This window comes from Eurypyga helias, unplaced genomic scaffold, assembly GCF_000690775.1.
Source record: "Eurypyga helias isolate BGI_N326 unplaced genomic scaffold, ASM69077v1 scaffold16019, whole genome shotgun sequence".
Lineage (NCBI taxonomy): Eukaryota > Metazoa > Chordata > Aves > Eurypygiformes > Eurypygidae > Eurypyga > Eurypyga helias.
Genome location: NW_010272843.1, coordinates 1 through 27,136, shown reverse-complemented (window position 1 = coordinate 27,136; position 27,136 = coordinate 1). Strand labels below are relative to the sequence as shown.

General features: G+C 35.8%; 1 protein-coding gene across 1 annotated transcript; it reads left to right on the top strand.

The window, feature by feature from the left end:
- Nucleotides 1-386: 386 nt before the first annotated feature.
- LOC104502452 (janus kinase and microtubule-interacting protein 2-like) lies at nt 387-25,597 on the top strand (the record flags this gene model as incomplete). The annotated part of the gene is made up of 11 exons (XM_010159271.1): nt 387-515; nt 1,790-1,918; nt 4,445-4,528; nt 7,953-8,015; nt 9,239-9,337; nt 12,351-12,452; nt 15,510-15,563; nt 16,897-16,962; nt 20,429-20,497; nt 23,717-23,794; nt 25,394-25,597. Coding segments are annotated over 11 exons (1,077 nt in total), but the record flags the coding sequence as incomplete, so codon positions are not given.
- Nucleotides 25,598-27,136: the final 1,539 nt, after the last annotated feature.

Genomic DNA, 27,136 nt, shown 5'->3' with positions numbered 1-27,136 from the left:
TTGTTCCACAATGTTCTTTGTAATATTTTTTTACTTTTTGGTGCCACATCTTATATTGTATTGGGTTAGTTTCTTCTGAATACATATTGCATTCCTCTGCTGTGAATTTTGTAAGATCTCATTTTGGCAATTAGTTTTTATACATTTGCTAAAGAGTTATTCTATTGACAGTTACACAGTGCTATGTGCAGTTCAGTTCTTTAAGGTTCTTATAGAAATGGTATTGAAAAAGTAGCTCATTTAATCAGAGAATAAGGGTTTACAATGGAACCTTTTTTCTTCCTAAATGCTGAAATAATGGTCGGAGATGACCTTGACTACTGCTTACTGGGTCACTGGGATTTTCCAACTGTTTTTCTAGTAACTAAAAAAACCTAACTTTTCAGAGGCATGTTGTGGAAACATTTTTTGGATTTGATGAAGAATCTGTTGATTCAGAAACATCATCTGTAACTTCATATAACACAGATAGAACAGACAGGACACCAGCAACACCAGAAGAAGATTTGGAAGATGTAAGTAGTAGCTGATATGTTCCTAAGTTCTATAAAAATTGACATGTATTATAAATTATTTTACTTTTCAGCTCTTCTGTCACAGGAACTAGAAAGATTTGGCAGAGAACTGCTTTGTTTTGTTTCAAGTCCCGTAACACACACAGTCATTGCAATAGAATTAATAAGATAATATTTTTCCTGACAGATTTGGCAGATATTGGGCTAAGATATAAAAATTGTTTTTCTTAAAACTTTTCCTATTAGTTAAAAGAAAATGAATAGGCACATTGCTTTGCCAAAAGTCAATAGTTACTAGAGAATAGTTTGCCTTTCAACCTTATACTTTATTTGACTGTTTTGATACCACCAGGATTTTCTCCCTGTACTTAACAATACTGAAAGAGGCTTTTGCTATTCAATAAGTCTGAAATTACCATAGGTAGTAAATAACCACTGACACGTTTTGTCTCAGCTCAGTGGTATACAGTGCAGTTGGCCTACTTTAAAACGTGGCAGGGCTGAGGACAAAGCATGAATTAGATGCTCTTTTTCATCTTTCTTTTCTGTTCACCAACTTGTGCCTAATACTTCTCAGTCACAAGAAGCTTTCTATTTTTCTAGGTTTAATATCTAATAATATTATAATCTCTTTTCCTTGGAGCTTAGGTTCCTGGAGCAAAAATTAATTAACTGAAGGACATTTCTTGCCCTTAGCATTATAGGACAGACCATGAAAGTTTTGATGTCAGTTGCTGAAAGCTCAAAGGAAATTATAACATCAAAAATATTTCATGGGTTTTTTTAAAAAAAAGTTTAATAAAAAAATCTTATGGTATTTGAAACATAACTTCTGTATCAGTGTGCTTGTGCTGGTAAAATGCTTTACCTTGGCATTGTAGAGAAAAAGAGTAAGGAGGGAGTGATGGATTGCATGACTGATAGAACGAGCCCCTTCTGAAGGCCCTCTGGCTTTGGAATTGCTGGAGAGAGTGGTGCCTAGAGCTTTTCCCTCTTAGCTTTCCTGAGTCAGTTTCTCCCCATTTCTATACATTACTGCCTTATATAGTAACTTACACTGTTCTGAAATTGTAAGGTAGGTACTGTTACATATTTCTGCATCATTCTCAAATTGTCCTTCTTTACATTTCCACTTGTTTTAGTTTTTTAAACGGTTATTAAACTTTGAGACTCAGTATGAGGTGTGTTGCTTGTTGTGTTTGTGAGTCTGTATGTAAACAAATCCATTATCATATATGTACAATCCCACTTTATTTTCCCCCCTCTTCATTAAGAGCACACCTAAAGAAGAAGCTGAACTAAGGTTCTGCCAGCTAACGAGAGAGTATCAAGCTTTGCAAAGAGCATATGCATTGCTTCAAGAACAAGTTGGTGGAACCCTGGATGCAGAGAGAGAAGCAAGGGTAACCTTTTAACTGAAATTTCATTTAACTCTGAAATAGTTGAAAAAGCTTAAAAAAATTGGAATAGCAGGAGATATCTTTGCAGGTCAATGAAATGCCAAACAGAGTAGTTTTGAGGATTAGAGTATATTACTATGAGTAATGTGACGATTTAGATTCATCTGGTGCAATCAGAAGAAAGGTATCATTATACTTCATTCTAGCTTGCTTAATATATTACAGATTTTGGTAGTGAGACAGTGTTATTGAGAATGACATCCCAACTGAACCTGCAATTTGGATAGCAACATGACTGATTTAAAATGAAATGGAGAATGGTTGTTATAAGTAGTTAGGTACTTTTATCATATGAGGGTATTAAAAATCTGACTCAAAGAAGATTTTCTTCAAGTGTTTTGTTGAATATATGAAATTCTAATTTGTTTTTTAAAATCTCAGTTGGAGAGTATTCTTCCACTAAAAAGTACGTAGCTAACTGTTATTCCTGTTAGGTCAGCATGTGTGATTGTTTACTCTCTTTGAAATAAATGAGGTCTTGAGCAACCTGCTCTAGGTGCCCCCCTGCCTTGAGCACAGGAGTTGGACAGGTGATCCCTTCCAACCTCAGTGAGATTGTCATTCTAAAAGTGTTTAAACATTAACTTCCCTCACTCCCCCTCCCAAACCCCAAAAATGGAAAAACATGTTACATATTGCAAATTATTATATATCCTTACTACATGTGGCCTTCATTGTGTTGTGCTACTGCAACACGTTGATAATAATGCAGAGAGACAAAGATTATTTTAATGTGGTTTAAAAATTACTGGTGGGGATGGACTCAATTTATCCCAAAGTTAGGACTGCTATTCGCTTAATGGTTCCACTGTTTAGAACAATTAATAATATATTTACAAAATTCTATATTGCTAGATTGCTGATAGTTATTAGGCATACATGTGCACTGTTTCATCCCTGTCATTTTCTCTGGAAAGAATTTTAAAATCCACTTACTGAATAGTCTCATGAATAGAACCAGTATGTTTGTGGGAACAGAATTTGTGTGTTAATAAGCAAAGTTTTCCATATAAAAGTTACAGAAGAATGTAGAGTGCTTGACACTATCTGGAGTTATCTGCAGCTAAAAATGTTCGTCTATTATCCCCAGTGCCAGTATTTAGAAGACTCAGGGTTTACTTTAAGAATGTGTCATGTCTTGTTTTGGAGGTTTTTTTCAAGGTTCTTTTGAAACGGCTCTCAACCAACCTTAGTTTTCTTTTTCTCCCTCTGTGAAATACAGTTCTTATAATAGTAAAATTATTGCTTTATGGTTTTATTTGTTAGAGTTCTTGGCATCTAACAAAAGCCTAGTCACATTTGATACTCTCTTTTTAAGTAGGACACTTAGCCAAGGAAAGCAATAAGGACTTTGGAAATCACTTCTGAAGCTAGAATTGGGGCGGGGGAAATGATTACAGCCAGTATTAAATAAAGATTTCAGCAGCACTCATGTATTTGACAGTTATGAGAGACCATTATATATTTCCTTGGCCTTCATGGGAAAGGAGACCCTGGTATGAATATTTTTGTAATAGCTTTTTAAAATTTTATTTTGCAGGCATTTGCAAACTGTCCCTTTAGTACACTTTGGAATAGTTGCTCCTTCTTTTTAATGTCATTTTGGTCTCTTTTGTCACATCCATGCAAATCCATTTTTGAGTTAGTCACAAGATAGCTTTTTGCATGGTTAATTTTGTAGGGCCCAATGTTCTGGTGGGATGAACATTTCCTATTCTTATAAAAGAAGCTTAAGGTAAACAACGAAGACCCAAAGATGCAGAAGGAAATCCCTGTATGAATTTTGGAACTGCTTGGGTGAAAGAGTGACTGAAGTAGGGTGGGAAAAATGCTTGTTGTAGCTCAAGGAACCTCAGTGACTGAAGGTCTCCAGAGATATCTTTTGGTTGTATCCTTTTTGTTTAGTATCTTGTATGATCCAGTCTCCTTTTGGGCATCACTGGACTCAGGGTCTAATACCTATGGTAGTCTAATAGTCACTGTAATAATTATGTGGGGTGAGGGAAAAAGACTGGCATATGGTTTATGGGATATATAAATTATTTTGGGTCATAATATTTTATTTACTTATAGGCCTTTTTCAGTGCTTATTGCAATTCTCTTTCTCTATTGCCCCATTTTTTCCCAACTGCCTTGAATTACTAAAGCTTACACATACCTTGTTGGAGGTCTTTCAGTTCCTAACTTCTTACCCCACCCTCTCCAAGGGAAGAGCTTTATCACTGATATGTGAGGAAAATATCTTTTTAGGCTAGGAAGGAAATAGACAGTTAAACTGATGGATTTAAGTATTTTGTAACATAAGTGCAAAAGCTGTTACTGTAATGAAAAGCATTAAAAGCTGACTGAACAGCCCATGAATGGGTAGAAAGTATCTTTACTTTGATTCTGTGTATAATTAAATCTACTTGTCTACCTGGATGTGCATGCATGTACACACACTTTTTGATACTTCATTTTTTTCCCCAGACTCGTGAACAACTGCAAGCTGATCTTCTCAGGTGTCAGGCAAAAATTGAGGACCTGGAAAAAGCTCTAATAGAGAAAGGACAGGTAAAAGGCTCTCTTAATGTCCTCTATCATACCATTTTCTCCCTTGCATGCAGTGGTGCCCTTGCCATCTTTATTGGTTACTGGTGTGTTAGTGTGACTGATGCAACTTAATTGCTACTCCAGCAATAGATTATTTAAATAAAGTACTACATAGGCTAAGAAAATGCCATTAAAGATTCGTTTTCTACCACAGAATGCTCTAAAGCATAATATGTGTAAATGCATGGTAAATGCTGTTCCTGTTGTCATTTGGTGAAGTCCTTCCTCCTGTTTTCCATTTTGTTTATATTTGTTATACATTCCAATAAAATAAATATTCAATATTTCCACTAGAAAATATTTTTGGTGTGTAGCATAGAAAAATTCAAAAATCCAAATCACCTCCACACATGCTTCAGCTAGAGAAATGAAGCGCTGAGTGCGGTTATTGGAAACCACTTGCTGTGTTACTCTTCTAGGCTTAAATTCTTGGAGGACCCAACTTTTTTCAAATTCTCATGCCATCACACAGAGTAAAATTATGCTGTATGCTTCAGGACATCTTGTAAATACTTCACAATATGGCTACTGATGCATATTTAATAATGTCTAGGATCTTCAGGAAGGCTGATTAAGAGTTAGGAGAGTGCATTTAAAAGATATTCGGTTACATAACTGGTAGAATTCACTGAGAAAATTGTGGAGACATTATTCTACGCTTTATTGTTTGAAATAACAATTTGAAGATTACAGGTAGTGTACAGTATTAAGACAAGATACAGCTATCTATACATATATATTTCAAAGACTAATGATCCTGTAGAATGGTATAAAAACAACCTTGAATAATGCCAAGTTGCTGATATTACTATTTTTATGGTTTATTCTTTGTAAGAAAAAATTTCTGTAACACTGTATAAATACAAAGGTTTGAGACCATATTGAAATTAAGGATAAAAATTGTTCTTGCTAGCTTCCACACAAGCTGCAATTTGCTTAGTAAATTCCATGTAAATAAAGTATCACTAAAAAGATAGAATATGTTCTGAACCTAAAAACGATGGCTCACTGAGCTTTTGGAAGAATAAATGAACCTGAAGACCTCTTGAGGATCTACTGATGACGTTTTAGTGTTGATGGTAAAGTTGTTGTGGGCACATTACTGTGTAATGGAAAACAACAAAATGATTATCACAGTGTAAAATGTAAGTACTGTCTATGTAAATAAGTGAATATGGATACCCATGTAAGAAACTACTTCCTTGATTTTGATTCCCGAATGGTATGTCAAAAAGGTATGCCTGGAAAATCAGAATTTGGTTTGTTATTACTTAGATTCATAACCACATTTTCAACCTTGTATCTCTTCGTAATCCTGAGAAGGCCAACAGGGACATGACAAGGAGTAATATGGTATTGTCTCTAGTGGTCTAGTCTGTACACTGAGCACTAGCTTTCCACAGAAGTGGTTACAGTGTCTTCCTGGGAGCTCTAGTACGTGCTCAGTTCTCCCAACCTGTTAGTATTTACATTCTTCAAAATAAATGGCTGTGATGATAAACTGACTTCTTTGTGCAATATGTGATTTTTTTTTTTAAACTATTACATTATCATTTAGGTGGTCATGATAGTAATGATGATTTAATAACAGTTGTGAAATGTTCTTTTTTGGCGAACTAGTCCCTAAAGTGCTTTTGAAAAGGAAACAGTGAATCAAAAGATTCTAGTATATTATGCCAGGAAGTTTTAGTCTTATTTGCAGTTTTATGAATCAGAAGCAGTAAAGACCTTCACAATTTTATTGAAGTCAGATTTAGAGCAGGAGATTAGAATCTTACTGTTAAAAAAAATATTTGAAGCTTGGTTTATATCAATTTCTGTGTAATTTCAAAGTGTTAATGGCCCTTGTTAATCTCTCATGAGCTCAATCTGGCAGAATTCCCCTAGATGTAAAATAAGACTAATAATCTATTTCTGCAAGGTACTTTCAGGTTCATGCATGAGAAACATTATATTAAGGGAAGAAATTATTATAAAATATTAATAGTAGTATATAATAAATCTCAAAATATTAGAATATGTAATATGCCAGATGGATTTTTTCTTTTTTCTTTTTTTTTTTTGAATGTGCTCAGCTCTCTTAGTGACCTGGTGTGTATATAAATACAATGCCACTGAAGATTTTCTCAGAAAGTTGAGTTGAACTAACTTCATCAAGAAAGACACAAAAGTTAATTCTCAATAGGGTAAATTAATCCATTTTTTTCTACTTGGAGAAACTGGAGTAGTTGAATCTGCAGGTCTGATGTAACTATTGAACTTGCCTTTTACCATATGCATGCACTGAGATATCCACTCTATGTCCATGAGTGCAACTCTGTTCATTCGTTGACCTTAGTAAAAAAACTACTTAAATGTTAAACTAGACGCTGGATTTTATTTTCAACATTTCCCTGATTTCTTGAGCAGCATCAATATGCAAATACCTTTCTGACAAAGAAAGTATCAACTTTAATACTTTACTAAAACCACTCAGATTTTAAGTAAGTTGTCCTTTTTATCTAGAAAATAATTTGATCTAGAGTTAGTATGGTATACTAAGCATTAGATATGGCTTTATTAAACTTATTAGAGCAGTATGAGCTAGGTTGTGTAAATACCTTTCTCTACAGCGAGAACAGAGAAAATTTGGCTGTTATAATCCGTTAAATCTCAATGTCCAGCTATGGCTGACAGTGAGTTTTTGTAGGTTACATCTTTAAAGGGTTTTTGATGAGGCCTTTTGAAGCCATGGAAAAACCTAAAAACAAGAATCAGCTTTGGAACAAGTGACCAAATGCTAATATGGTTTTCAAATAGCATACAAGATATCTTGTATCCATTTTCTTCCTCTCTAGTCTTGAATTACTTCCCACAAACACTGTGTTAGCCTTATTCTCACACTCTTAACAGAGGGCAGTTAATTGCATAAAACTGAAGTTTATTTTCGTTCATTTGGGGTAATTAAATGGGTTTTTTTTCCTTTTCTCCATTGGGATTTGCATTACACCACTGAAAATGGAATGATTTTGCAAGAAAGTTCCCAACTCTGTGCAATGGAAAGATAGAGTTAAGCTGAGTAAATAAATGTTTTTAAAATGACATAAAATATCATATAATTGCATCACCCACAATTGCTATATGTAAAGATGTTAAAGTATGTGCTTATCTGAAACATGTTTGGAAACAAGAGACTTAGCTTTAGGAAAAGAAAGAAGCTTTTATTTTCTCTGTAGTTTAAAATGCTATTTATCCTTGAAATATTTATGAAGGCTATATTTTTTTGTGTGACAGTATTTATATTTGAATGTGCAGTGATGTCTGAAATATTCAAAATATTGTGGATATTTGTTTTGTTTAACAAAATAGACATAATTTTAATATTTAATCCTCTTTTTCCTCATAGGATTCAAAATGGGTAGAAGAAAAACAGCTGTTAATCAGAACAAATCAGGAGTTGCTAGAGAAGGTATGTGTTCAGAATCTGGGAATATTTTCACAATTGTTGCCCTTTATCATAAAAGGAATGGGAAAGGAAATAAATTTACTAAGTACTGGAATATCAACACAAAAATTGCTTTATTTCTCTCCTCAAACAGAAAGTTGGATAAAAGTCACTGATTAAAGTACAAATATCCTTTTTTACTCTTTGGGAATGTAAGCTGCTTTTTATTGTGGAATTACATGTTGTATAGCCAAAACTAGAACCTAAGCTGGCTGAGGTTTCTAGTGTCCAACAAAATATAATCTAAAATATTAAGCGTAATGTGAATCTTCTATTTTGTCAAACAATTACACAAAGATTAATGTTGTCCTGATCACTAATAAAATTGCCTGCTCCTTTCAGCCTTCTATTTTTCACAATTGTTTTCACACATTAATTGATTTAGAACTATTGAATCATTTACTGTCTGTGATATTCAAAGCTGCTCATCCTTATTGTTCTTCATTGATGTTTAGTGGGAAAGTTAGCTAGTACTCAGGAGGTCAAAGAACAATTATTGCTAATTAGTGGATCAATGTTAATGTAATGGGACTGAGATAACCAAAGAAAAATTAATGACTAAAAGTAGCTATCACAGACTTAAATTATTCAGACACCTACATGTGTATTATAAGCATTATAGTACATTATGCCAGATGTCACAGTTCTATTTAGTTTCATACAAATAGAAAGATCACCCAGTTAAGGTAGACAGTAGACCGAAATTATTAATTGGCATAATGAATAGTCAATTTTTAATTTCTATTTTGTCATTGTGAGTGCCCCAAAGCACAAATCTGGAAAATTTAAAAGTAGCCATTAAAACCTCTCCATTATTGTCTTTCATATACAGTAAAAAGTAGCTGTCTAGTTATGCAAAGATAATGAGAATAGTCTACCCAAATGTTAATGTAATCCAGTTTCATTCAATGGATTTTAAAAGAAGGCTTGTATTGCTTAATTATATATAATATTCATCTCACTTTTCATACTACTTCTAGATTACTGTTCTAAGAGGTCATTGACCATTTTCTGCTGACAGTTCTCACATATACTTTTTGATATGATATTCCTTCTTTATCTCCAAGACACGGCCCAACAGCTAATCAGAAACTGAATTTAGTTTTGTCTAAACCCCTGGCCTGTAATTCTGTACAGTATCTTTTCCATTGTTTACGGGTTGTTATGGTGTTGTGTTTGTCTCACAGATTTACAGAATGGAACAAGAAGAGCATCAGCTGAAGAACGAGATGCAAGATGCAAAAGACCAGAATGAGCTGTTAGAATTCAGAGTGCTAGAGCTTGAAGTAAGAGATTCTCTCTGTTGCAAACTCTCAAATGGAGCAGAATTTATGTTTGAACCCAAGCTGAAATTCCTGTAAATATTACTGATGTCTGGGGCATGTTTAAGGGAAATAACTTAGGTATCTATTTTTTAAATGTTGTATCTTGGGATAATGAAATTGATGCCACTGCCTTAATATGTTTTGGAGAGAGTGCTCACTAATGTTTATAAAGATGTAATATAGCTAATATATATTGCATATAGTTTGTTTTTCATCTAATAAAGTATTTTGTTTTGCAATATTTTGCCTTTTTTATTTGTTTCATTTCCATAACTGCTCCTTTCCTGCATGTAAAATCACTTGGTATGTATACTACAGCCTTGGTTGACATCGTTTAGATTAACACACCTTCTCACATCTTGCATGCAGTGATCTGACTAAAGATCTGACACATCCATCACATCAATGTATGATTGCTTTTAATTACATTGATTTCAGTTTGGTAGTATTCATATGAAGTAAAATGATCTTAAAAGAACACATTGAAAGAATGTCTCTTACCTGAAATCCATTTTCTGATGGTATAAAAATTATCATGGACTGGAAATAATTGACATCAGTCAATGGAAAAAGGAAAAAAAACCCACTTCTGGGAATGTCAAAGTTAAACTGGTGAAGCACAAGTACTTCTTTAAGTGATAGTAGTATGTTGCTGGTTGCAAACATTCTGTATTTTACATAAATGAAATAACTGTTAAGTTATTCATGAATAATGATTTGAACATTTAGCTGGTCGTTACTGTAGAAACCAGTGGTTCTCATCACCTCGTAAATGTCGAGTTTATTAACACTAAACTACTCAAGTGTGATGCACAGTTGTCACACAGTTGTATTGCTTGATACCATATTGTTCAGTTTCCACGTTCATTAACATTCCTATCAACATTAGAATAAACTCTCCAAGAAACCTGTCATTGTCACACCTCCATAATTTTCATCATCCAGCACGTTTCACCAAAATTCTTGGCATGTGTGACTTCTCTGATAAGGATGAAAATATTGTGTCTTCCTGTTACGTGGATGTTCTGCTTTTTGTCTTTGAAATTTCTTAATCTTTTTTTAATCCTTTATCAACCATATGTTTTGATGTCATAGCCCATTATATTCAAAATTATGAATTTGGGTTATCAGAATTTCAGTAGATGTTCAGGAAAACAAAAATGCTTGCTAACATATCTCTTTACGTTTTATTAAGCAACTATAAAATAAGACACTGAACAATTTAGCATTTGAATTAGCCATTACACTAGAAACTTCTTCGTAAAGTGTAAGTGTTCTTATAAGTAAAACAATCAAAAAAATTTTCTTAGGAAAAGTAAAAGTGCTTCAATACATTCTTAATTAATGTCCTTTTCACATGGAAGAATCACATGAAAAATAACTTAATGTGACGTGTTGAGTTTTGTCATAAGCCAAATCTCTAAGAACTTGTTTCACAGGTTAATAATGAAAGTGTTTTTGTGTGATTGTAAGAAAAGATTTTTTTTTTCCTTATTAGGCAAGCATGTAGACATAAATGTGACTGAAAATGTGAATGCTTTAGTAAAATCATGAATGCTTCTGGCAATCATGACAGTATTTTTTTGAGAGCAAGAAAATTATTTCAGATGAAAATTAGGCTAGAGTAGAAAACAACCACTTGTCTATAATTTAATGCAAGCAAATTCAGGTGAGTTGAATGCAATAAAATAATTTTTAAAAAACTTTAAAATGGCAACCAAATTGGAACAAGAATTAAACTTCTGGTTTTGGATTGCAACAGCTAGGTTATTTAAGCCCATTTCAAAACCAGACTGTTAATGCAAAAATTATTTAAAATAGAGCCTATGAGGGTGGAAAATGTATAGAGTACAGAGATTTTTTCCCTCAACATAGTAGTTTCAAATTAGGTTTAAGCTAGTAAATGACAAACAGTTGCTATGCCTTGTAACTTGCATAAGTAAATTGATGCAGCCTGCTTGCCATGTCAAATAAAGCACCTCTTTTTGTGATTTTGGAAATTGAGCAGTGCATGGACGGTCATAGGAACCAACATATTTGCAGTAGCACGCTCTCATTATACTGCCAGAAACTGAAGCTCTTGTTGCCGGTGCCTCACCTTGTAATATGGACAAGAAATCTGGTTTTGCTCACATGTGTTCCCATGACCATAGAGAATTCCGAGTTAGACCCACTGCCTTGGTTTCCTAGAGTCTTCAATCCAGACATTTTCACAAGCATGTTAAAATTTAATTTAAGTAAAATTGGTTATTTAGTGTTTCACTGTATTTCTGCCTTCTGAAGAAATAATAGGTTGATATTTTGAAGAAATGCATGAAAGTCAAGTAGACGGGCTGGATAAGTTCTAGAAACACTATAGTTTTAGATAAATGGGAATTTACAAATTTTAATTTTGGCACGAAGAACATTGTAAGTGTAGAGTAGTGCTGCCTTTCAACATATTCCAACATTCTGGGTTTTGCAGTGAATAGGACTGAGGGGTTTTACCTGCTCTAATAGAAAGGTTAACTGTAGAATAAACAGGGAGCAGAGATACACTGTTTTTATTGAGGAAAACCTTCAGTGATAGTACTTTTTCATAACGGAGTTAAAATTTTCTTTCCTGCAGTTTCTTCTTCCTAACTTGTTCTTTGTTCCATGAAAGAAAGTAATAGTTAAATAAGGTTACAACCAACATAAAAAACTGCAAAATTTTTAGGGCTCCAGTCAGATATTTGCCCAGCGTGCAAGCATTCCTGAATCTGAGGAGTGTTAGTTTACTTTTCAGAAATTGTGTTCATGGAATCAGTTGGAAGCTAACACCATTTTTGTGCTTAGATAAAGTCAGAGTCCTTCAAATATGGTAGGAAAGAAAGTAGTAAGAAATATCATATATCTGAATAGGAATCTGCCTTTGTAATGTACATGTTTTGTACAGGTGGGAAATGTTTAAATAAAATCACACATGTTGTTTTTAAACAAAATCTTTCCTCAGGAGAGAGAACGAAGGTCGCCGGCATTTAATCTTCATATTACCACCTTCCCTGAAAACAATGGAAGTGCACTTCAACTGTTCTGTCAGCATGAAGGAATAAAGGTATATGTTGAGCATTAGTAACTGTTGGATGGCCAGGAGCTTTTTCAGAATGATCAATCCAATATCCAAACAAATGTTTTGCCATCTGCCTGTAGGGAAGAAAATCTGAAAAAAAAAAAAAAGTAAGAGAAGATATTTTTAACTAGGGAAAGGTTTTCATAAGATTATGATCTTGTAATCTGTCAGAAGCTCATCAATGAAAATGAAGTCTGTTCAATGAAGATCATTTACATTTAGTCTAAGGTATTGCTGTGAAAACATTGCAGAGAAGAATGTGTTTGCTGATGTAATTCATTGTCAGGCTTTCTATGGAGCTCTGCTCTGGATGATAAATGTTTTCTACAGTCAGAAATAGGACATTCACCTATTATTTTAAACACAATTTAGTAAAACATCCATGCATTCTGTTTGCTGAATTAATGTGCTTAAGTTATTTGCCTAAGCCAGGGCCTTGAAGCATGAGGTTCATGACCCAAAATTTGTTCAAATAGGTGAGACTCTATCTATCGTTTTAGATCAAGCACAAGATAAACATCAGGATCTCAGTTAGCTTCTGCTATGAGGAATCTCTTTCCCCTTCTGTTCTCCCTAGATTAGGATAGCTGTACAAATTGATTTGCATGCTGGTTCACTTGACTGAATTCAGACTTCCGTTGTCAGTCATGTTGCACAACAGACCAGAGCAACCTTTCTATGAGTAACTGAAGTAAAATAACTCTGTGTGTTATGCTCTATAGGATTCGCTAGTAATTTATGTTTGCACTTGTAATTTGTAAACACAATTGCAAGCTGTCTTATAAAACAGTTGTTTGCATTCAATGCCTTAATAAGCACAATACTATCTGTAATGGAAGTAAACTGAAATTGTAGGCTGAATATTAGTAGGGAGCTAGTCTAAAATAAAATTTAAAAAAGTTAAAACCTGATTTCTTATCTACAAGTTTGGTTCAGTAGTCATTTTCCAAACAACACAGGGAGTCATTAGTCATCATATTGCCTTTCAAATGGAGCCTCCATGGGATCCCAGACCTGCTTTTTAGCTTGTATGTTATTCTAATTTACATGTCAGCTGTAGCAGGTACAGCTTACCAGGATCTAGAATTTATAGTTTTTCCATTATCTTCTGTTGCATTCCTAAATAGAGGTGTTTGGTTTTTGGTGGTTGTTTTATTTTTTTGTTGTTTGTTTGGGGTTTTTTTAATTTGCCTTTCAGTTCCCTTAGCTGGAAGCAGGGGAAGTCACCTAATACGAGCATACTGAAATTGTTGACTTCTTATGTTTTCAGAGTCTTTTGAAATTGTTAGCCATCAGCAGCAAATTAGATTCTAGAATGATGCAAAATCTGGTTTGGTTTCTAAACCTTCCTATATGATTCATCATGGAAATTAATTAGAATGAGTACTTCTGGTTCAATAGGTGCAAGAATTTGAATGTCTTACTGAATTCCAGTCTTCACTAGTGCAATTGATCAGCTACAGTAACTAGATCAGTTGAAGTTTACATTCAACATTATCAGTGCTGAGCATAATCAAAAGTTTTGTATTTAACACCGATCCAAACACAAGTGCATATTAAGCTTCACACCATCCTAAAATTATTGGTGTGCACTGTTTAATAGCTGATGTAGCATTTGGAGACAATGATGAAGTGTCTGGAGAGAGAGGGAAGAGAGTGAGAAGCATTCTCAGGATAGACCAACTCGAACATATTATTCCTATTTTGGAGGCAGGATGGACTAATCTGTAGATTCTTTCTCACATATCTGTCTGGTCTTCAGGATATCTTTCAGTTCTTATTGAACATTCCTCCTTCCTCACTAAAGTCTGTTAGGTACAGAGTCATGAGAAAATATTCTGGTGTATTATGTAATTTGCTCATAGCTAATAAATAATATGTAATAGCTAATTTAGCTTTAAAAAAATTTAAAGATTGGTCATCCTGACTACCCACACAATTCAGTTGCACAACACATAGATCCAAGACAGCACATTATGTACTGTAAGAAATTAAAATAGTGAGCCACGACACAGCCCTGTGAAATGTCTTCTTACTAAGAAGTGCTGAATGTGAGAAGTTAAGGGTGTCAGCATTTAACAAGGTGTCTTGCTTTATGCATGTGTGTTAAGCATTTTGGACTTACACATACTGGTCTTGCCCGTGTTCTCAAGCCTTCCTACCTTTGAATAGCATGGCTGCATACAAGCTGTCGAAGGGCATGATCCCCGGTCCACGTTAACTTGTGGACCATACTTGGGATAGTTCTGGAGAATGTAATTAACACAAGTTAAACAGTTCCATGGATGTTTTCAACAACAGTAGAAACAGAGCTCAGGAGCCTAGGAATGGTCCCTGTCACTGTGTAAAATACAGATGGTGTATGAATTTATTCCTCCTCTTTTGTTTTGTTTTGTATCAGAGGAGTGTTTTTCTTGATTTCAGTGACTGGGCCTTAATAAGAATGGGCTGTTCACTGCTTTTTGTGGATCTGTGGGCTGACTGGCAGAGAAACATGGCTTTCTAGTCACAAAGATCATGAGCTGATAGTGTTTGGAGGAGCATGTTCAGCCCACGATGCATATTCCCTTCTTTCACTGTAAGGCTGGTTTGAAACTCCACTCTTTTGTTTAACAGAGAAAATAAAAGACAAACCACCCAACAATTCTTCACAATTATTTTTTTCATGTTCTCTGTCATTTTGTCTTCTGTAGCTTTATGGGCTTGACGCTCCACTCCAAGCAAACAATCCTTTAAGCCTGTTTATCGGTATTTATCTTTCGTCTGCATACGTCAGCAGATAGTAAAAGTGAATAGTACAGGAACATTCTGCCCTCATACAAAGAAATCCAGGTTGCTTGTGATAATAAAGAGTGACATTTGGTTTTGTCTCTGAAAGTATCAATAACATTTTTGTAATTGTGATACAAAGCTAATGCTTCCCTTATTCACATGTCACGTCTTTTTTGCATGCAGGACTGAATAAAAGATACATAAAATGTATCCTATAAAAACTGTTTCTTGCTTACTATATAAAATATAAGTGTTGAACATCTTTTCCAGGACGTGAATATATCTGAACTTATGAAGAAACTAGATATTCTTGGAGATAACGGGGTAACAAATTTTAAATTTCAAATATACCTTTAGTTTTATGGTTTTAAAGCATTTCTTCCCCACAGCAGAAAATAATATTCAATAAAATGCAGAGTGATTTCTATATGTCTATATTTGTATGAACAATATGAATGGTTAGGTACTACTTTGACAAACACAGATAAACTTCCAGTTAAAGAGATGCTACTGATGTGTATTTTCTCAAAATAGGATTTGATCTTGGCTGAATGATATGAAAACCTTTTATGGAAACCTGTTGCAATAAGACAAGGGGTAATGGTTTTAAACTGAAGGAGTGACTAAAAGAGTGTAGATTTAGACTAGATATAAGGTAGAAATTTTATACGACGGGGGTGGTAAAGCACTGGAACAGGTTCCCCAGGGAGGTGGTAGATGTTCCATTCCTGGAAACATTCAAGGTCAGGCTGGATTGAGCTCTGAGCAACCTGACTGAGTTGAAGATTTCCTTGCTCATTACAGGGGGTTGTACTAGGTGGCCTTTGAAGGTCCCTTCCAACTCAAACTATTCTATGATTCTGTAAAAAAAGGCACTGTAGTGGGCAGAGGAAAAAGTTATAAAACAGGTTACTGGAGAAAAATAAGGAAGTCAAAGCCAGACCAAGTTATTCCTGATTTTATTTTTTCTCTTGAGTAGTAATAGTAGCACTTGCTACTGTGAAGGATGCCTCTGCCAGGAGTGAGTTTGCTGGGAGAAGGGGCAAGAAAACAAGTTCTCTTGTTTCCCTTGTATTGCCAAATACAGTATAAAAATCTTGGTCATGGGGTTTGGGCACAAACATCCATGTAGCTGACTCCGCTTTAAAGGTAGCTTTAACAGTTTGAGGTCTTTATAATATTAGTCTTAAGATCTAGATTTATGTTTTCTGTTGAAAGTAATGTGAAGATTTTTACAGTTCTTAGTCTTTCTTTGCATTGCTTTCATTAATGGGAAGTCTGGCTCTGAAGTGCATGAAGGGGAAATTCACTCGCTGCAGGGCTTATAGTCCGGTGAACTGGCATTTTTCTGCCTAGAAAAACAACAACCAAAAAAAAATCAAAATACTTGACCGAAACCACTTAATTTTTATTGAATAATGAACACCTGCAGAAGTGTTGTGGGAGTGGTGTACTGAAATAGAGTGGAGACTAAGTACCCATAATTTTAGCTTTTAATAGTTTCAATCATTGGATCCTTTCTGGGCATGTTTATAAAATGCTAAATGTTATAGCTGATTTGTTATAGCTGATTTGTTCTAAGTAAAGTTAAAATTTATTGCTTGTGTTGAAGAATGGATTTCCAATCCAATTTGAAATGCATCTTTTTGTATTTTAGAATTTGAGAAATGAAGAACAGGTTGCAATAATCCAAGCTGGGACAGTGCTTTCCCTCTGTGAAAAGGTAGAATTCAGTAAAGATTTTTTCTCTGCCTAGAGACTGACCATGTCTTTTAAGATATCACATGATTTTGCTAGGGAAGCATGGCTTTTCTGCTGAAGTATCTGGATTGCAGCATGTGTACATCCTTACATGACTTTATAGGGATTGTGATGTCTTTAGGTAAAAACAAACTTAAAAAATAACCCCAATTTAAAAGTAAACACAAGTTTTGGAGATATTCCCTTAAAGTACTAAAAAGCAATTAACAAAAGAGACTTCAGTCTCAGAAGTGTCAGTGTGCTCACATGTTTGGGTACAGGGTGCTGTGAAGTCCTTTGTACGTCGTACCACCATGGTCCATTTTGGGTATGGCTATTTGTATGACTGAAAAAGCTCAGAATTGTTTGGGGTCCTTTCCTCCATAAATTACTGGGCATAGATTGTGAAAAAGTAGATTGCACAAGATAGGTTATCAGTCAGGTCACTCAGTTCTGCATGACCAGTCCTTTACTCTTCCAATTACAGAGAGAATATAATCTGTATATAAATAATGGTGACGTTTAGAACTCTGAAGGATTTGCCTTTGTCTCTGAATAAGCTTTGTCTGTCTTTTTCATAGCTTTCTATTAAATCTTGCCCATATGTTTTTTGAAATTCAGAATCATAACTTAAAATTTGAGAATTTTAAAATAATTGGTTTAATTGATATAATTTTAATAATTACTTATGTAAATATTTTAATGTAGATAATCTAAATCAGGTAATTTAATACTCATTGATTTGAGTAATTGCTATAAGCAAAATAAAAGTGTGGAAAAGCACTACAACCCCTATGCTTTTCATTACATCATAGCATTAAAAAGAGGAGGGGATGATCATAGCCCTTTATATCTAATAAGGAAAGTGGAAGAGTCCCAGTATGCAAGTCTAAGAGTGTAAAACCAGCCAAACATTAGGGACTGTATTAGGTTGTTATTGCTCAAGTAAATTAGTGCTTGTGCAAAATGTGCCACTAGAATTAGTGAGCTTATTCAATTTGTGACAAGATGGTGCAGGATAGAACATACACTTTGTTAATTATAAATTATTTCCATTAGCAAGTGATGTCAGCAATAAGGGATTAGAAGTTTTTTGTCAGCTGAAATAATTCCTTAAAAGAATAGCAACATACAACTAAAATGGAGACCTTATTTATTTACTAATGCTAAAGTTGGTCTATATTTTATTTGGTGTGGCTTTATCATGTAATCTGGTTATTACAGAAATTGAACACTCCATCAGAAAGATGGAGATTTTAGTTTTATCTTCAATAGATAAATAGACTGCATTTAAATAATGAGATGAAAATAGTTCATGTTATCTATGCACCCTATCCATCTTGCATCATTTTAATGAAGTGCCTCACAGTAACCTAGTAAGTACAAGCTGACAGCAAATTGAATCAAGAGGGTGGTCTGAGAAGCATGAAATCTGTTCCTCTTTTACATGGTGCGCATTTGAGGTACAGGCTAATCAAATGACTGATAATAGAAGGCACTATTATGTGCAGATAGTCAATTTAGATTAAAGGAAATTTAAAGTAACTCCACTGCCTTTTCCTGTGTAATGTAACCATCTCAGATGTCCCTCTGAGTAAGGGACAGACAACTTCCTATGTACCTTCCTATAGTTCTTTAATTACAAGAAACACTCATATATAATCATCTTAAAATGGCATTTTTTGGTAAAGATATGGTACTACTGGCAGAGATGTTGTGCTGGTTAAATTCACATGTGCTAATTAATCACATATAGTGTTTATTTAGATCAAGTCTATCGTACTTAGCCACTAGAAGTGAACTTTTGGAAATCAACCTGCCAGGCAGGGAAAGATTTTGTATTCTGCTGGCACAATTCCAGAAGCCTATTTTGAATGCCACAACTGATTATGAGTGATAAATGTTTGTCTCTTCTGTACCCCTTGGTTCCAGAAGGGCTTACAGACATAGGAAGATCAGAATCAGTATTTAGTTTGGTAGATGATTCATACGTTCAAAAAATTAGACCTCTAATTTTTGCAAATAACCCTTAATTTGCAAATATTGAGGGTAGCTGTGAGAGACTTCCTGTTTCTATTGATTTCAACTGTTCAGAATGCTCACTGTCTTGCTGAATCCATTATCAGTGGTGAGGCTTTCCTTAGGAATATCTTCAGTCCGTCACCTTTAAAATGAAGAAAATAAAGATGATGAGAATAGAATCACTGGGGAATACAATGTTCCTGTTCACTATTTTCAGCTCTGTACAAAGTTAAACCTAATAAGTAGATAAAGCAAGTTTCAATTTTTATCCACCAGCCTCTTAAATAGCCAAAGGTCCAAAAGGATGAATTGATGATTTCACCTTTTGCTTATTGGTAAACTTATGTTTGCAGATTTCCAATCTAAATCTTTGAAAAAATGGGTATGTCATTAATTCCTTTGAGTCTGAGCCCCAGTGAACTCACCCAAACCCTGAATTTAAAAAATGTTTACCAAAAGTATTAGTAAATAGTAATAAAGTGTTAGTTGGCAAAGCATTTGAGGAAAGTGATAATTATCAGTGGCAAAGGTACGGTTGGTCTTAATAGGAGCTAGTGTTACAAAAAGAAGCATTAGGCTAAACTATACTGTCTGTAAGCTATTAATTGATCCTTATTGTAGACCAATAAGGAAATGAAATAAATCAACTCAGAGCTGAGCATTAACATCCATTCCAATAAATTTAATTGGTGAATATTAATATAATTCTGGGGAGGGTTACTAATGAAGCAAGGACCTTCTCTCCATTCATTTAGCTATTACAGTATGTAATTTTACCTTTGGAATTCAATAGTCATTCTTCTTAATGCTGATTGTTCTGTTTGTCACCAGAATGGTAAGGCATTCGTGGTAGCAACCAAGGAACTTCCATCTGTCTGCCCATTTTATTGTTCCTTCTACATTACCGATGTTTTAGAAGTGAGCCTCTTCCCACAAAGGGTGCCGCAAACTGTGCAAAATAAAGGATCAAGTCTGACACCTTCTCTTTTGTTTAAATTGTGTAAAAATTTGGAACAATGCATCTGGAAAAATACAGGACTGGTGCCCCAAAATCATATGATGAGTTTGAAAATCAGCCCAACAAACATTAGGTACATCAAGTGGGAAAAGAGGTTAATTTTGCATTCTTCACCCAAGTCTACTTCGTATCTTGAACTTTACTGGAGGGGGGGAGACAGACTTAAATTTCTTGTAGGAAAACAGCCTCTACTTGTTAGTCTTTATTACGTTTCTACCGTCCTTCATTCTGCCTATGTTTTCATAACCTCTTTATCCATGTGTAACTTCAAAGTGCACAGTTGAGGGGGGAACATATCCTCATATCCTTGGAACTGTTGGAAACAAACCTGCAAAATGTTTGGTGCAAATCTTTCAAAAGCTCCATCTTTTTTTTTTTTTTTCCTCTTCACACTGCTATGTTCATGTAGTGGTTAAAACAGATAGAGGGGACAGAAGCTGCACTGACACAGAAGATGTTAGACTTGGAGAACGAAAAGGTGAGTAATAACTAAAAATATAGTTCATGTAGGTAAAACTCATCTCAAGGGAATGTGTATAAACCTCATCACAGGTAGATTTGCTGCCTGTCTCTGCTTAACAGAGATTGCTTCATGGTAAAATAGGGAAGAGGTTTCTAGAACAATTTACTGCTTGGATTCTTTGGGGTGGGAGGAAACTGTCAAAACTATAATAACAAATATATACAAATTAGGACATGAAGGCATAATTTTACAGAGCTTATTAACCAAACAATGTGAAATTGTCTTTGTGCTTTCTCTGTGTATTAATTTGTCTGGCAACAGCATCATCTTTTTAATCTTGGGGTCATGTTATTAGAATTGTCAAGGATATTCCTGTGATCTCTAGTATTCAGCTTCTGGACAAGTTGTAAAGACCTCTTACTCCAGATAACCTTTCTTGCCCCAAGGTCTTAATGTTGAAAGACAGAATGTTTTCTGAAAAGCAGTTCTGTCTTGTATAACATATTCAGTGCCATACTGACCTTATTTTTCCATATGTTAAACAAAATGTTTTGGAATGAGTGTTTGGTTTTATTGGTTTACCATGCATGCTGTGCTTCTCATCTTCGAATGGCTTTACAAATACTGATTAATCCTCGGTACACCTTTTACAGGTAGATAAGTAATCAGCATTAAAATCATCTTAAAGAGTGGGAAACGGAGACAGGGAGGTTAAGTGATTTGCCCAGGGCCACTGAGGAAGTGTGTATTTGGGCCACAATCACCAAAAGTGCTCATACTGTGTTCTCAGTTGAGGGTAGCTTATCACACTGGTTGTACTTTAACACAGGTATGAATGTTTCTACATCCAGAATTTCTTTAACTCTTATTATGGAAAAATACAAAGGTTTTGAAGAGGGAAGGTGCCCACAAATACTAGATTCTTTTATCAAAGGAATTGGAAAACAATGGTTTCTAACTTGGTGTGTTATCTTCCCACTTAGTATCTGTGATGTTTTCATATAGCATAGCAATCTGAGAGTCTGCCATGCCAATGATTGACTCAATTGTGAAATGAGTTTAGAAATAACATTCTGACATGACACTTTCAGAAGAGCTGAGCACGGTTTTAGTTGTCTTTGGAACCTGAGTTAAGAGTTTGAGGTACTATTCCTGTTTTCTTCCGTCTTGCTTTTTGTAGCCAGCTTTTACAATAGCTTTTGGAGAAGCATCATGACTGGGGCAGCTGTATTACTATTCTAGGATCTCTTGGTAGAGTCTCTGATCCTCTCTATAGTCCTGAGCAAGTCAGTCTACTTCTCTGGTGTCAGACACTTATCAGCACGTGAGGAGCAGGCCTGTACTTTCCTACATGTCACTCAGTGCACGGTGGTATTGCATCTTGTACAGCAGACATGTAGCTGCTGTAATCCACTTAAGAAAATAATGAAACCTGGGTAGTCAAAGTATTATAAACATGGTGTCTAATGCCATATTACATTCTTCAGAGTTCTGGTGATGTTCACAAGTGGCTGAGAAGTATGTTCTACAGGACCTGTTGGAGACCCATGCTCTTCTGGATCAGCAGCTGAAGTAGCATACCCTAAAATGACTATAATAGCAATAGATGCCCATCTGTGGGTAACTGAATTCCAGCCCCAGGATCAAAATTGACTTAAACTTTAGTTCTACTTTTAATATTATTTCATAGGTATTTAAAAGAACTCCAATTTTACAAATAAAATTAATAATAGATATTATTCATTATTCAATATTGTTCTCATACAGAGAATAAATAGCAATTTATTCCTCTGAGTCCTCTAATATTGGTCTTGTATGTTGCTGCTGTTGTCAATTATGAGGTGTTATTAACAACCGGGAGGTCATCTGTAGTCAATTTATGCTCTGAGCCACTCCCAAGCATTAATTTGCTGATCAGAATGGATTTGTTTTAAACCAGATATTTGGAGTGAGAATTTATTATCAAGGTTCAAGCCTAGGCAAATTCAGTGCCGTTGCTACACTGACAGCTGACAGAAAAACTGTTGAAAGTCCACATAATGTGTCTGAAGGTAAAATCTGGCAAATAGGTTACTTTCATTCCATATCCAATAAAGGTAACCACACCAGCAATATTTGATTTTTCTTTTTTTTTGCTGTTAATAAAAGCTACAGTCAATCATCTTAAGAACCCTATGAATTTAATTTGGCATTTATTCTATATGATGGGAAATGCAAGAGTTTTTCCCATCATTCTTTCTTCTATTCAACATATTAAATTCAATCAAAGGGCTTCTTGGCTTTCTGGACTACTACTAATTTTTCTGAGCATGTAAACCTGCCTTGAAAGAAAAGCTAATAAAATCAAGTAATTATTTTCTGTTCTATGTACAATTATCCAAAACACTTGAAAGGCATATTTTGTGAGAGCACGGTCAGCACTCAGATCTTGCTTGCCTAATCAACCATTCAGATCTCCACAACTTTCTTGCAACATCAGACTGAGCTCCACTGAAACCCCAGCCTGTGATTTGTATATATATACACACACATATATACATATAAAACTGTGAAAGTTGGTGAGTTTGATTTTAAAAATAAAAGCAAAAAATCCCTATGAACCCTAGGTATGTTGAAAACTTCTTCAGCTGAAGTCACTTAACCTCTCTGGGTATCACTTCACCCATTTCAAATTGGCTTCCTATTTTTACAGGTTGAGAACTGAGCTTTTACTTCTGCTGCAGTAATGCCTCAGGGAATGTTGCTGCAGAACCCAGCTAGAGCCCTGCATGTTTTGGCTTCCTGCCTGGAAGAACAGGCTAGACAGCACAGATTATGGTTTCTCCATGATTTCCTTAAGGGTGCACACTGGATATTTTCAGAAGAGCCGTAGAGTGTCCTCACTCATGTTTCTCTTTCCTCCCCCGACTCTGGGCAAGCAATGACTGTTGGACCACATGCATGCAAGTTCCCATTCACCTTTCAGCCTTTGTGTGTACTTCTGTCAGGTCAAGGCAGGTTTGTACACTGGTGTAGAGGTCTATACTTTAGAGGTACAACTCGTTAATATGAGACACATTTTAAGTGCTAATATTTTAAATTTGATACTCCAAATATCCTTAGGATGAATGTGGTCATTTGCTATAGATTTTTCTTTGCTTTCAAGTGGAAAGCTCACATTAAAATGATGACATTTATGATTCTTCATGAATTAGGATAAAGAACAAACACTCCATTGTTTTTATTATTGCTCAGGACCTGTTCAGTAAACAGAAGGGTTATTTAGAGGAAGAACTCGACTACAGGAAGCAAGCTCTGGACCAGGCATACATGGTAGGAAAAGATCAGTCATTAAATTTTCATGTTTGATAAAATACAGGGTTTGGTGGTTTGGGTTTTTTTGGTTTGGTTTGGTTTGGTTTTTTTTTTTCTTTCCCTTTTAATTATAGAGAGGGTTCCTTTTTAATTGATTTATTTTTCTGCCAGACTAGGAAATCAAATACTACATAAATGGATACTTAGGAAATGGATTATAGCATTTAGAATTCTAATGTCTTTGAAGTGCATTTTTTTATTCTAATATATGTGAACATCTTGTTAGTACATCTGGAATGGGAAGAGCTGGTCTATGTGTGAACAAAATGATCACCGGTAAAACACCAGAAACTGCTCTAGAACATTGCCAATTTCGCTTTTTCCTAAGCATTTGTGAATATCACTGATGCTAACCTATCCCAAGCTGTGAATGCTTGTTCTTCCTACATGATTCCTTCCCGTACTGTCCTATCCAACCTTACTTTTCCTTGTTTTCAAAAGAGAAGCTGCAACCTTGCCTTCTCACAGGCTAAGCAACAACTGGGAATTATCCAGGAATTGGTAAAACTGCACACCCAATTTCGTTGGCAGTGAGATGTCAAGAAATCAAAATGTAATGTCCTGAAGAATTTTTTATAAATTTTAAATATTTCTTACGGGGAAAATGTGTTCAGAAATGAATTGAGGCCTTGTGCTCAGAGCAGGTAAGAGGTAAAAGCAGGCAGGGTCTATTTCTAGCATTGTGACCTTGGGCAAGCCATTTAACCTCTCTGTGCAGCTGTTTATGCATCACTAATATGGATAGAATTACCTACCTCACAAAGGTGTTATGAGGGCTAAAGGGATGTTGTCAGATGCTCTTGATCCAAATGTTGTCAGACTGGATGCTGGTTTTTTAATAGGATCATACTAACTTCAGCAATCAGGAAGCACTGCCATGATTCCTTTTGTTCTTTACTCTTGGGAATACAGTTCTTCCTGCAAATGTAAAATTCTCCTGCGCTTTGTGTCACAAAGTACTGCAGTTTTGGTCAGTGCATGAGATCTGGTTAGGAATCTGGCAAATGGCAAGAGACTGATGTGGGATTAGTGTGTACAAGTGTTCCTGTCTTCATTGCTTATGGCAACTTGGAACTAAGCCAGTGACATTCGAGCAATGGATGACAGTAGGGCCAGAGAGAGTGAGACAGTAAAATTTGGGTTGTTCTCAGTTCTCCCTGTGGACTTTTTATTTTATAGGATGGCTTAACAATTGCATTGCAGTTGAAGGGAATTTGTTAATTTACATTAATTTTGTATCATTCAGCATCAGGGATTGGTGTTTTATCACATATTGAATGCAAACATATTATCTGAATCTTTCTTAAATAGAAAAACTCAGTTGTTTACTAGAATGGAAGCATTGCCTGGGTGTGAATCAGTGCCAGGAGGCTACGCGCACTCTGTGTGGAATGCTCCTCGCTGCTCACGACTGCCGCTTTCTGTCTACCTGTCTGTGTCCATCCTTCCCTCCTGCCTAAGGCTTTGCTTGCTAGCCTTCTCCTCTAGCTGTTGGTGTGTTGTTTGCTTGCTGGATTCAAATGGCATCCTGTCTGTATGTGATTTGGGTTGCATTAGAAAATCCAGGAGCTGGAAGCCACGCTGTATAATGCCCTGCAGCAGGATCCAGGAAGGCGGGCAAGTGAGTCGCTGACGGAAGCGCAGCGGGAGGATTTGCGAGCTGCAGTGGAGAAGGTGCGGCGGCAGATCCTGAGGCAGAGCCGTGAGTTTGACAGCCAGATCTTGCATGAGCGAATGGAGCTCCTGCAGCAGGCACAGCAGGTAATGCCGGTTCTCTCTGCTCTCCCTTGTAGCTGTTATCTCTGTGGTTGCCACCTCTGCCTGTATAACTGCATCGCTTCACCCTCACTGTGTTGAGTTAGGCTTAGTCTATTTATACTGTTCCCATGTCAAGGAGGAGAGCAATGTTGGGACCTGGTTGTGCTGGGCATGGCACACACGCAGAACAAGTCACTGTCTCACTACAAGGTCCTGTTGCACAACCTGTTTCATGTGTGTACAACCCCACGGTCTTCCACAGGACTGACCTCCATGGGGAGCTTGTTGCAAGTTTAAGGCTTAAATTAGAAAAAGCCAGAATGGAGGGTTGTAAGAGTATAACACTCATATAAGAGGAAAGGCAAAAGCAGTAGCTATAGGACTATTTTTTATTTTCCCCCTTCTACTTCTTTTAGCTATATGTGAAATCTTTTAAAATTAAAAAGGAAAAAAAAGAGGAAGTCATAGGAAGTCTTTTAATAGGCCATTTGCAAGCCTTCATACCTTAAAATTAGTTCAGAAAAGCCTTGTCTGTCTAAGCCACTTCTGTAAGGACAAATACTGACAACTTGAACTCAGGCAAGTTCCTGGCAAGTGTGGTAAATAACTTCTGAAAACTCATTTGGTAGGATTGCTAGTTTTTCTGTGAGAATATTCAGGGAAAGAAGAGAGTTGCATGTCTCATTTTATAATTGTTCCTAAGGATTTTGGTTCCTCTTTGTAGTAAGCTCTGGAAGATGCAACCAGATGTCTGAGATCTTGCAGACTGCCCTCCAGTTGCTATAGCTACTTTCTATGTAAATCTGGGATCGTATATTGTGAATGCCAAACTCTGCTATGCAGATGTGTTCATGATGATGTTGCTGCCTCAGATGCTGGCTACTGGGCCAAGGACTGCATTTAGTTTAATTCAACCCTCCCTCTGTTCAGGTTGGCATTGTAGATGAATATAGACCACAACTGACGTAACATATGGACCTGGCACTGTTGTGTTCATCTCCTGTCAACCTGCAGTGATGAGAAATACTTACGGTGCCAGTGTCCTAGAATTCTCCTTTATCTTACTCCTTCACTGTGTTCACTTGGTTTGGAACTTGTAACTCTGAGAGCAGGAAACTGTCACTACAGTTTTGTGTTGTGCTCATTAGACCTGTTAATGTTACAGCCCTTCAGGACAAGTTGACCTGAATTCTACTGTTTAAATAAGGAGTGAAGTATTTTAATCATCTATTTTTAACCCCCCATGGCAGACAGGAAAAACAAAGACAAAGAAGGCAGTTAATTTGTCTGGGGTGTGGGAGATTAACAGATGGCATTTGAAATCCTTTGCTCAGGTTTTTCTTCTCAGTTGTTTTATTCTTGACGGTTGTATCTGTGGGTCCTTACAGACCAGTGGTCAGCTGGAACTGGAGTTGTCTCCTTCTGCATATAAGTGATCCCTTACCATACTGCAGGATGTAAAAGTGGCAAGGCATGTGATGAACACTGCGGGTAGGTCCGCAGGGTTTCATTATAGGTGAATGTCGTGGTTTAATTCCGGCT